This window comes from Podarcis gaigeae (genome assembly GCF_964106915.1).
Source record: "Podarcis gaigeae genome assembly, chromosome: 11".
Taxonomy (NCBI): domain Eukaryota; kingdom Metazoa; phylum Chordata; class Lepidosauria; order Squamata; family Lacertidae; genus Podarcis; species Podarcis gaigeae.
This window is the reverse complement of record NC_139687.1, coordinates 21134465-21147311: the sequence shown is the minus strand read 5'-3', so window position 1 is coordinate 21147311 and position 12847 is coordinate 21134465. Positions and strand designations below refer to the sequence as shown.

The following is a 12847-nucleotide window of genomic DNA, read 5'->3' as shown; positions in this document are numbered from 1 at the left end:
GTAGGTATGCGCTCCCGGGCTTGCTTTCCCAGAACCCTCCAAGTGCCGAATGTGCAGAAGCTGTCCAGGATTTTTGTTTGATCCTGGAACGTCCCGCTTTTCCTTAAAGGTACAGGTAAAAGGACCCCTGACCATTAGGTCCGGTCGTGGCCGACTCTGGGGTTGTGGCGCTCATCTCGCTTTATTGGCCGAGGGAGCTGGCGTACAGCTTCCGAGTCATGTGGCCAGTATGACTAAGCCGCTTCTGGTGAACCAGAGCAGCACACGGAAACGCCGTTTACCTTCCCACTGGAGCGGTACCTATTTATCTACTTGCACTTTGACGTACTTTCGAACTGCTAGGTTGGCAGGAGCAGGGACCGAGCAACAGGAGCTCACCCCGTTGCAGGGATTCGAACTGCCAACCTCCTGATCGGCAAGCCCTAGGCTCTGTGGTTTAACCCACAGCACCACCCGCGTCCCTCACTTTTCCTTAGGATGTCCCTATTTCCATCGGGGCAATGTTGGAGGGTAAGGTTAGGACGTCCCTGTTTTCATTGGAAGGTATGCAGTTATGTGACACCCCCCCCCAACCAAGGAGATAGGGAACTATACAGCCTTTGGAAAACACCTGAAGGCAGCCCTGTATGCGGAAGTTTTAAAATGTTTAACTTTTATTATGTTTTTATAGATGTTGTAAGCCACCCAGAGTGGCTGGGACAACCCAGTCAGATAGGTGGGGTATTAATATTACAGTGATGCCCCGCAAGACGAACGCCTCACAAGACGAAAAACCCGCTAGACGAAAGGGTTTTCCGTTTTGGAGGCGCTTCGCAAAACAAATTTCCCTATGGGCTTGCTTCGCAAGACGAAAATGTCTTGCGAGTTCCTGCGGGGTTTTTCCCCTCCCCCCCTTTTCTAAGCCGCTAAGGCGCTTATCAGCTGATTCACTAAACCGATAAGCCGCTAAAAGCCGCTAAGCCGCTAATAGCGCTAATCCGCTAAGCCGTCAATGAGCTTGCTTCGCAAGACGAAAAAACCGCTAGACGAAGAGACTCGCGGAACGGATTCTTTTTGTCTTGCGAGGCACCACTGTATTATGATTGTTATTATGGAATAGGACATACCTATTTTCATCAGAGAAATGTTGGAGGGTATGCCTTATCCCTCTGATGGAACTAACGGGGGAGAGTTGCATGGGAGGAAGTGTTAAACACTTTCCCTGAGCCCGAGGCCCACGCAGGGGCGCCGACTTATAAAAAATATTGGGGGGGCCCATAAAGGGGTCCTGCCCAGGGAAGTTTTCTAAATTTTAGATGAAAATTAGTGAGTTTTAAAGTTTTTTAAAAGTATTTTAGAGTCATATGATCAACATTAGAACCCCGAAAACTCGACTCTCTATAACTCCACACTCCGGGAAACTCGACAAGCCTGAAACACTGTTTGGCTTTGAAAAAAGAAACAAAACATAAACACACACGGTATTTTCGTAAAAAGCTAATTTAATTTACAGTAACAATTATGCTTATAGACTATTACAGAGCAGTGAATATATAGCTCTGAAAAGACTGAAATGATATTTAAATAAATCCTAAACTATCATTAAAAGAATAAAACATAAAATATTGCTGTCGCACAGTAATAGCACTTTGATTAATAAGTGAAATAGCTAATTTAAGCTTACTTTGAATAAGGCTGAGGGTTCATTAAATAAAAATAATATCTCTATTTTATAAAGATTTTTAATATCTGACAGTGAGTTTGGAGTAGCCCAATGCAAAAATCCTGAGGATCCATGTGGATCCATGCTTTGTAACCACGTTTTTGCACCACTGTGACCCTAGGCAACAGTGGGTGCGTGATTTTTTTGGTGCAAGATGTAGCCATGGACATGCTATGTGATCTGATGGTGAATTTGGGGTGACCCAATGCAAAAGTCCTGAGGATCCATGTGGATCCGTGCTTTGTAACCACGTTTTTGCACCATTGTGGCCCCAGGCCACAGTGGGTGCGTGATTTTTTTGGTGCAGGCTGTAGCCATGGACATGCTATGTTATCTGATGGTGAATTTGGGGTGACCCAGTGCAAAGATCCTGTGGATCCATGCTTTGTAACCACGTTTTTGCACCATTGCAGCCCCAGGCAACAGTGGGTGCGTGATTTTTTTGGTACAGACTGTAGCCATGAACATGTAATGTGATCTGATGGTGAATTTGGAGTGACCCAATGCAAAAATCCTGAGGATCCATGTGGATCCGTGCTTTGTCACCACGTTTTAAATGGGGAGGGAAGGAAAAACACAGAAGGGACAAGAAGCACAAGAGGGGTGTGCGGAGAAGCAGCTGGCTAAGAATGCAGGGGAGGAGTTTAACGGGGTGGGGGGGAGGAAAGGAAGGCAAAAGTCCCCCCCCCCAAGCCAGCCCTCTCTCTCCCACCTGCGAGTCCCTAGAGCACGGAGAGGAGGAGGTGGTGGGCTGGAGCCTGCACGCAGTGTGACTAGGAAAGAATTAGAAGGAAGGACTCGATCCTTTCCTTAACCCTCTGCTTGCCAGGAGGGCAGGGGATTCCCTGCTCTTTGTTGAGTTTGAGCAAACGCAGCAACAGAAGCGGGTGGGCAGTAAGACCCTGAGGCAGAATGCAGGAAAGCAGCAGCTTCCACCTTCCCTCCGCCCGACCGCCAGATCTTATTTTTGCCTGATTTTTGCCTATTTTTGCCCCTGCGCTCCGGCGAGTCAGCTCCAGGGACCACACATTCGCTCAATAACACGCACAGACATTTCCCCTTACTTTTTAGGAGAAAAAATCTGCGTGTTATAGAGCGAAATTTACGGTAATAATTTTCTTAAATTATTGGGGGGGGCATAGCCCCCCAAACGAATTTTTGAGGGGGCTCGGGCCCCCTCAGGCCCCATGGAGTCGGCGCCTATGGGCCCACGGGCTTAGCAGGGGCCTTCTGACTCAATTTGGAACAGTGGTGGTGCCTGTTGATATTTGGTTATTTGTCCCAACGCTATTCCTTCTGTCTTCCAAGGAGGGTGGGATCTCCAAGTGGTCTTGCATCCAGACACAGCGATGATTCTTGATCCAATGTGCGTGACGTGTCGACACCTTTTGCAGTAGACCCTGCATATTTTTAAGCAGAGGTTGGACAGTCATCTTGTCATGGATGCTTGAGCTAAGATTCCTGCATTGCAGGGGGTTGGACTAGATGACCCTTGGGGTGCCTCCCAACTCTAAAGTTCTGTGATTCTATTTGAGCAAATGGGGCGCTGCTCCAGCAACCTCAGTCTGGCCTCAGCCCCAGGCCCCACCATCCTGCCTTCTTGCTTGCCGCCAGAGAGGGGGTTGTACTGCTTATTGCTTTCTTCCTCTTGCTTCTCCTCAGTCTCCGAATTGCTCTTATTGGACTTGTTGCAGGGAAGAGGAGGGGACCAACATGAGTTGGGTCTGCCTATCCTTGGCTCTAACTGCCTATCACTGGATTCCTCCTACTTTTGGACCACCCTGCCTTCCACCAGCCCCAATGGACAGCAGCCCCACTGCACAACTGCAGTATTGGAGACGGGGGGAATTATTATTATTATTAAATTAAATTTGTATACAGTGGTACCTCTGGTTACAAACTTAATTCGTTCCGGAGGTCCGTTCTTAACCTGAAACCGTTCTTAACCTGAGGTACCACTTTAGCTAATAGGGCCTCCTGCTGCTGCTGCTGCGCCGCCAGAGCACGATTTCTATTCTCATCCTGAAGCAAAGTTCTTAACCACTTTAGCTAATGGGGCCTGCTGTGCCGCCGCTGCGCGATTTCTGTTCTCATCCTGAGGTAAAGTTCTTAATCCGAGGTACTACTTCTGGGTTAGCGGAATCTGTTACCTGAAGTGTTTGTAACCCGAGGCGTTTGTAATCCGAGGTACCACTATACTACCCTTCATGGACATGTGCATATCTGACACAATTGTGCAAGCAAGTGTAGTGATCTAGGATGAGAGTTTGAAACTTGAAAAAACACGTGACTTTAAACAACTTCCCATATGGTAACTTCAGAATCCTGATTGCATTTCCATACAATATGCTGACACTTCAGTTCCCTGAATTAAGAGTTCCTTTTCAGTGTTGTGTTGTACTGTTGCCTGAAGGATGTGATTCCCCTCAATGATGCTCTAAGGCTGCCTGTTCTCCTCTTCCTCACAGCTGTTCTGTCCTTCATAGCCCAGGCTTAGACTTTTTAAAGCAAACTCTGTACAATGATTTTTGGGAAGAATGGTCTAGTCTTGTCAGGAAAGCAGATTTAATTCACACTTCTTGTAAGCGAGGGGTGGACTTTCGTGATCTATGGAAATATAAGCAAGGCCAAAATTGGGCGCCCCAAAATGGATCTTCTTAATTATGGATCTTCTAAATCTTCCACCCCCTTGGCTTGGCATCCTGCATTGTCCTGCAGCATAAATAATCATTTCTACTTTGTCACTTACTCTTAAAGTCCAAGTGGGGTATAAATGTGCTTATGGGGAAATACTAATATATATTGTGAGTCAACGTGAGCTATTTAACTTGAGAAGAGCATTTTTCTCAGTTTGGGGTGAAGGGGGCATTCAGTAGAACCGGTTAATTTCTCCCAACACACAGGAAAACAGAGAAACAAAAGGACTTCTGAGTCTGTCCCAATGTATATATTCCTTCTAGTAAAGCCGAATACTCCTTCCTGACAATGGCTAACCCAATAGCTTTCACTTCTTAAGCTGTTGGGTGTGCTTGTAACTTATTTTAAAAACTGCACACAGCTCCAGGGATCAGGTTGTATAACTGCTCTTGCATACCACTAAGGTTGGGGTTGCATGTGGAAGTTTTTCCACACACATGACCGGATTGGGGCTATCTTATTTTATTTGTTACATTTATAAATAACTACCCAGGGCAGTTTATACATAACTGATAAAACAACGGAAACTTCTAAAAACAATACCAATACAAATCCAGACTGGGATTTAAAAAAACAAAAAACAAATCTCCATTTTTAAAAGTCTTGTTTAAATAAGAAATTAGATAGCCAGATAGACAGCAGAGATGGTGCCTGTCTAGTATTTAATGTGTGTGTGTGTGGGGGGGGATTCCAAAGAGTAGGGGCCCACACGAAAGGCCCAATTCCTCCTTATAATATGGTATCCACAGGAGGATTGAGGATATATGAGCTGAGGCAATCCTTTATGCATCCAGGTCCCAAGCCAGGGGCTCCATGGGGAGGGGGGGGTAAAAAGTTTGAAGCAGCGGGCTGGGCCCCCTCAATATTTTGCTGCTGTAATGGGCTGCAACAGGCCCCACTATGCCTACCCCCAGCCACAGCAAGCCCCATCAGGCCTTCCTGTGGGTGTGACGGGCCCCATCGGGCCCTCCTGTGGGTGCGACAGGCCCTGTCAGGCCTACCTGCAGCCACACCGGGCCCTGTCAGGCCACCCCACCACCACGTAATGTCAAAGTTGGGTGGAACCCAGTGCGTGTGTCCCAGTAATAATAATATAATAATTTATTATTTATACCCTGCCCATCTGGCTGGGTTTCCCCAGCCACTCTGGGCGGCTTCCAACAGAACACTAAAATACAATAACCTATTAAACATTAAAAGCTTCCCTAAACAGGACTGCCTTCAGGTGTCTTCTAAAAGTTTGGTAGTTATTTTTCTCTTTGACATCTGGTGGGAGGGCATTCCACAGGGCGGGTGCCACTACCGAGAAGGCTGGTTCCCTGTAACTTGGCTTCTCGCAGCGAGGGAACTGCCAAAGGGCCCTCGGCTCTGGACCTCAGTGTTCCAGGTTGTACAGGGCTTTGTATACCAACCTCAGCCTGGGCCAGCCTCAAGGGCAGATTGCATTGAAGTAATCCCACAGGTTACCCTCTCATGAAAGACTGTTCATCCCGGTGCAGAAACCACAAAGCTGGTAAAAGGGATTCCCAGCCACCGAGGTCTCGTGGGCCTCTAATGACCGAGATGGATTCAGGAGCATCCCCCAGACTTCGAGCTATTGACTTTAAACTTATTCGTATTCTCAATTTAGGTGGTTGGTCGCATCGCACCTAGAACCGGCAGATGCCAGGAGGGTTTACCCATGCTTTGATGAACCTGCAATGAAAGCTACCTTTAACATCAGTATTGTTCACCACCCAAGCTATAAAGTGCTTTCCAACATGCCGATTAAGGGTAAGTAAGGGAATGTGGGACTTTCTAATTGTGTGGTGGGACCCGTTAGTAATGGCAGTGGTACTAGGATTATTAATATTGTTGCTATTATAGTTGCTGCAGCCAGGATTGGAAAAATCCCAGGTGCCCTGATCATCTAGGTGCCTAAGATTTTGGTGCTGGAACCTAGGAATCTGATGAAACAAAACTGGGGCCGACTCCCCGCTTGGCCATGGCATTTTTTACACAGGAAACAAGAGTACAGCTTGACTATTAGATCTAGTGGTCACTATATAGAAGGCACCTTTAGACTTCCATTCTGAACAGAGCAAATTTGCCATAATATTCAGTATTAATGCCTATAATAATTGTTCTTTTATAGATGTATCTGAGTATAAAGATGTGAATGAGAGCACATTGAGTACTTTGAGTAATGGGACTGCACTGATGAACTGGACTGTCACAACATTTGAAACAACACCAAAAATGTCCACATATGTCACTGCTTTTGCGGTCTGTGATTTTGATTATGTCACCACAGTGGAGAGGGGCAATGAGGTGAATAAGTCTGCTGAATTTATTATAGACTTTAGCAGCATATACTTGCATTTATGAGTGAATTATGTGTTGCACAATATGCACTGATGTTTAAATTATGGTATAAGATTAAATGGTTTTTTAAAAAATAAATTGCATCCTGAAAACTAATATGCAACATCTACTCCCGTCTCCCACTGTCAATCTTATTCAGAACAGGGTTACTCCAGATCAGGTTTTGTTTAAGCACAGTACAACTAGATTCTTTAGTGGAGAAACATTAGTTTGTTAGAAGACTGCTTTCCACACGCCAACCCACCTTTGGAATAGGGTTCCCTTACTAGAACATCACTCACAACGTGTAGGCAATGCTATCCCAGACATGGTTTACCAGATGACCCAGATCTAGCTGGCGTGCTGGATGCTCATCTCTCTCACCCCATGCAGGCCATCTTTGACAGGTGAGTGGGATCACCCACCTGTCAATCACCTAACATTAAGAGGGCAGGTGACTGATAGCTGTCAAAGTTCAAATGAGGTTGCTCTAACTATTAAATCAGTGATTACAGGGAACTCCTTAGAGATATGTTTTCAGCACCAGTCGGCTGACTGGTGCTGAGAGTGCTCCTTTAAAGATTTATTAAATTGATATAATCCCATTTAAAAGGCTGTCAGTCTGGGCCATTATATCATTATAGAATCATAGTGTTGGAAGAGATCTTGAGGGTCATCTAGTCCAAATCTCTGCAATGCAGGAATCTCAGCTAAAGCAGCCGACAGCCTCTCGTGGGACTCAGTCCCACTGTCTGTTTTATCCAAACTGCCCATGTGGATTTGTCTTGTCACTTGCAAAATGGGCAGAAGGGTTTAGGAACTACACCAGTGTTTCCAAAACTCGCGTCTCCAGCTGTTTTTGGACTACAACTCCCATCATCCCTAGCTAGCAGGACCAGTAGTCAGGGATGATGGGAATTGTAAGTCCAAAAACCACTGGAGACCCAAGTTTGGGAAACACTGATCTACACTATGGGGGAAAGAGTAAGATGTGTTTCTGGGCTTTTCATTTTCCAAGGTCTTTATCAGTGCTTGTGTTGTCTAGCTGAGTTGTCTGTAGCAGCCTACTGATTATATAAAGTTTCACTCATGAAGCCTCATATCTCTAACCATTAAGCAGCTAGTACTCCCATTTACCCAAATGTCTGATAATCCAAAATATTAACAGAATGCACCAATTCAGAAGGCTCTATTCCATTACCCCTTCTACAGAATTTTCCACCTGCCTATCAAGAGTCAGGCAGCATTCTGTGGCTGCTTAGCACACTCGTACCTTCTCACTTATTTAAATAAATGGTTCTTACAAGTTGTAGTCACGACAAGTTCTTACAAGTTGTAGTCACGACAGGTAATAAATGGTTCTTACAAGTTGTAGTCACGACAAACATGGTGTGGAGCAGACACACAATGCTTTTCAAGTGACTGCTTATGTAGTCCTGGATAACACAGAAATGAATTCATTGGTGTGTCGATTGTCAAATGTTTAACTGACATGGAGCATGCACAAACCTAGCAGTGGCACCCACCATCTAGCAACTGTTTCCCTTTTCCTTTCATCCTGCAAACTCATTCTTTTGTTTGGAAGCATACATGGCACAACTGCATGCGGATGTGGGAGCAATTAAGCTTTTAAAGAACAAGACTTTCAGGGTGCATGATGTTGTGGAAGAAAATGTGGTGGTCTACAAAAGATAAGGCACCCTGATCAGAGGTCTAAAATGCAATGAAGTTTTAAGGAATTCTGCTAAATACCTGTTTTCTTTTTTTCTGAAAGTCACTGTGCAAATTCATGGCCACTGAAGAAGGCCTAATGTATGAAACAGATTTTCATCAGTTGTCCAAAATAACCATTTCTGTGCATATTCATAGATACGCATTTGGGCTCGAAAGGATGCAATTAAAAATGGATCTGCTGATTATGCTTTAAATATCACTGGACCAATCTTTTCATTTATGGAAGACTTACTTAACATCAGTTACCCTCTTTCAAAAACAGGTATTCTTGCTTGCTTCTTTTTAAAAAAGAAACAACCTCTTACAATGTTTAAAATGGACAAAATTGTTTTTGCTTGGAATCATGCGATACCGTATTTTTTGCCCTATAGGACGCACCGGCCCATAGGACGCACCTAGTTTTTGGGGGGGAATAAAGAAAAAAAAATTATTCCCCCCCCAGCTGCGGCTTCAGTGCGCCCTGCGCTCCGGGCAGCAGGCTGCTATCCGCAGCCTAGGGAGCCCTGCGGGAGCTCCCAGGCTCCCCAGGCTTGCTGATAGCTTACTGAAGCCTGGAGAGCAAGAGGGGTCAGTGCGCACCGACCCTTCTCGCTCTCCAAGCTCCAGCGAAAGCCTACACTCGCCCCATAGGACGCACACAGATTTCCCCTTCATTTTTGGAGGGGAAAAAGTGCGTCCTATAGTGTGAAAAATACGGTACGTTCCCGGAAATGCTTTTTTTCTTCTTACTTTGAATTAGAAATCCATACAGTGTTTGAGGAACAGCTGTTCTAAACAAAAGGCATAACATTTCTGTGACCCTGAAACTAACTGGTTTATTGTGGTGTGAGCTGTCCGAAACAGCCTACACCTTAGAATATCCCTGAAGTAGCCATCAACAGATTATGCAATTCAGTTGAAAGCTTTGGTGGTGGGGCAGTTAAGAGAGATGTGGTGAGGGTGTGATATTAATGTCTCTCCCCAGCTCTCTGGTTGCCTCTGCTACTGCCCTTAGGAACCTGTGGCAAACTCAAGGGAAATAACCCTTGCTAGCAAACATGCTGACAGACATCTCTATATGTACTTGTCCTTTCGATGTATATATGATTGATGTTCCGCCTGAGTTTCTTTTCTTGGAAAGCTGAGAACAAAATATCACCTAAGTGTTAGGTCAATTTTGGGGTGCGTGTGTGGGTGTTTGATGCTATTGACTGGTTAATCCTCTGGAATCTATCTTATGGAATTTCTCATTCATAACGTGTCCCTTCTTTATTGAATCACTTCACTTTTCCATCCCTTCCTTGACCACACCCTTTTGATTTTTTTTTTTTTTTTTGTGGTACACCTAACGTCTAAGAAGTAATCTCCTTTTTCCAAGCTGCCATTTTGCCAGTAAAGAAGTATGTACAGCAAAAGAAAGCACTTTTCTCCACGACATACAATCCCATTTCTGGAATTAATTGCCACAACATACATCGACGGCCAAATAGTTTTAAAAGGGGGCTAGACCAATCTATGGAGAATATGTTGATGAATGGGTATTTGTGCTGGTGATGATATGGAACCTCTGTGTTAACATTCTATATGCCACTGAATGTCAGTTGCTGAAACCAAGAGTAGAGGGCTGGTGCCTTCAGGAAGCCCACAAACAGGGTTTGAAGGCATCTGATTGGCCACACTACACAAAGGTGGACCTGAGACCTGATTAAGCAGGTATCTTTTTATGTTCTTTTGTACGAATACTTCCTTGTTTTTTTGTTATTAAAAAACACGGAACACGGAACCTTGGGTTACAGATGCTCCAGGTTCCACTTTTTTGGGTTACGGACCACCGAAACCCAGAAGTACTGGAACGGGTTACTTCCGGGTTTTGGCGGTTGCGCATGCGCAGAAGTGCTAAATCGCACTTTGCACATGTGCAGAAGCACCGAATCACAACCCGCATGTGCGCAGATGCACCGCTGCGGGTTGCGAATGTGCATCCTGCACTGATCATGTTCACAACCCGAGCATCCACTGTACTAGGTTTCTTTTCATGCCAATATTGTCAGCGACTGAAAATCTTGGGAAATGGCAGATTAAGCCAAGAGCATTCATGTAAACGTATGAATTGTGAAATTGTTAAAGCTTCTTCTTTTTCTCTATATTTAAACCAATCTAGATCTGCTTGTGCTACCTGATATGGGAGCTGGTGCTATGGAACACTGGGGGCTAATGACTTTCCAGGAAATGTCCTTGCTGTATCACCCAGAAGATAAATTCACACACCAGAAATATTGGATTTGCAAAATTATTTCCCATGAGATAGCACACCAGGCATGTGGTAAAATGTTCTGCACTTTAATCTATCTTAAAAACGAAGGTGTTATTTTCGAAGTAGCTGTAGCTGCAATAGTGGCAATTTAATGTGAAAATAAATCCTGAGAACTGCCAAGTGTCTGGAATTGGTCATCGGGAGTACAGTTCTTGGGGAAGTAGAAGGCTCAAGCAGCATATCACTGACTGTCAGAGCCACCCGAGGTCCCAGCTCACAAGAGACCAAAATCCAGTCCAAGTTATATACAAAAGGTTTTATTGAAGAACATTGTTGTCGTTACATCCAAGCTCCGTGGCTCAGCATCTGTTACCCTTAGATGTTAGAAGTCCCCTCTGAGTCAGTCCCGCCCCTGCACCAGCTTAAGAGGCTTGTACTGCTCCACCTTTTCCTCTCTTTCCTTTTCCGCAGGGTCTTCCTGCCCCCCTGTGCTCCCTCCCTCCGGGACTCCCCCGAGGCTGAGTCTTCTGCCGCCTGCTCCCCCCTCCTTCGTGCTTTGGGACCAGGCTCCTCCTCAGGGCTCTCCTCATTTCCGCGCGCCTCCACATTTGAACTTGGCGCGCGTACGTTGCCTCTGACCTTCCTTTCGACCGTTACGCTACTCTCGGTACTACACTCCTCCCCTTCCGGCAGGACGTTTTGCTCCGAACTCCTTCCCCTCTCTGCTCCCTGTTCTGCTCTTTCTGACACACTGGCAACTCCACCCCCTTCACTCCGTTCCGACGGAGAGGCCGGTCCCGATCTCCATCCCCCACTGGGGATTCCCTCTTCGTTCCCCTGCTTCTGACTGCCTCCCTCTCTACTGCCCCTTGGCCTGACCAGGGGGGCTCCCTTTTGGGAATCCTCGGATTCACTTGACGGACTCACTGACAACCTCGGGTCGTCGTCATCCTCTTCCTCGTCGCCCTGGGACCCCTCCCCCTCGCTCTCTGTCCCTGAAACCCTGACACTGACTGAATACATTTTTAGAGTTTTATAGATAATTGCATAGAACTAACAAACTTAATAAAAGTGAATCCTAGCATGACCTTTAAAAAGCCCATAATGTATCTGGGTGTCTGTGTTGAGATTAACATAAGCAATGTGGAGAGTTTTCTCAACAGACTGTTCACTGAAAAAAAGGTCACTGGTATATTGAGTACATTTATAAAGGACTCACTTTTGCTTTCTCTTAGAGCCCTTAGATCATGTATGGGGGACCTTTCGTTCTTTGGATGTGGCTTAAATATGGCTCCCATTTAACCTGGCCATTGGCCATACCTGCTGGTGCTGATGCAAGCAGTAGTTCACCAGCATCTGAAGGGCCAAAGCTTCCCACGTATGACTTAGGTAAATGTTGCAGAAATGCAAGCAATTACTTGCACTGCTGCCAGCACACCAGAATTGTCCTTTTGAGCTATGAGGCTTCCTGTGGCACTGTGCTGTTTAACAAGATGCTGTTTAAGAGATCACAGCTAAAAGTAAGCCCCCCCTAAATAGCATTTTTGGGCCACAAAGGAGAAGGGGTACAGTGCCAATGGCCTCCTCTACTTAGCAACACAGCTACAATCTAGTCCCAGTAGAAGTGTAGGAGGATAAGTGAAACACACAAGAATCACCTTTCTGGTTCAGTTTATAGTGCATTTGTCCCAGCATTTTGCTTCCAGTAGTGGACAGGCAGGAATATACAGGAGCTCATAAGCAAGACAGGAAAGTGGTGACCTTCTCATATTGTTTGTCCCTATCACTTGATACTCAAGAGGTGTTTTGCCTGCAAATATGGAGGTTTAACTGTCATGGCTAGTCTCCATGAAGTTCCCAGCCATGTTAAAAAATAATACATTTAGTGATTTCCAGAAGTTCATTGCGCATTGTCCCTTTGAGCTTGCAGTTGGACACCTTGTAATAGATCCCATTCCTTGAAAGCTGAATGTAGTATGCAGCTATGGGTATGCAGTGCTATTTTTGTGGTGGTACTCACTGATATGGAGTACCGGTACCTCATTTGTTTAAAGGGGGAAGGAAGTAACAAGGGGAAGCACAGAAGTGGGAGCAAGAAAGGAACAGCAGGGAACATTGTCACATTTGTTTAGCACCAG

At 45.5% G+C, this 12847-nt stretch overlaps 1 protein-coding gene across 2 annotated transcripts in view; it reads left to right on the top strand.

The window, feature by feature from the left end:
• Positions 1-12847, top strand: part of LVRN (laeverin) — a 37957-nt gene that overhangs the window by 1034 nt on the left and 24076 nt on the right. For both annotated transcript variants that reach the window (XM_083702263.1, XM_083702264.1), the window contains 4 exons: positions 6030-6172; positions 6534-6709; positions 8612-8738; positions 10617-10771. In XM_083702263.1, the coding sequence (XP_083558389.1) occupies positions 6030-6172; positions 6534-6709; positions 8612-8738; positions 10617-10771 (601 nt within the window). The remainder of the gene's footprint in view (positions 1-6029; positions 6173-6533; positions 6710-8611; positions 8739-10616; positions 10772-12847) is intronic.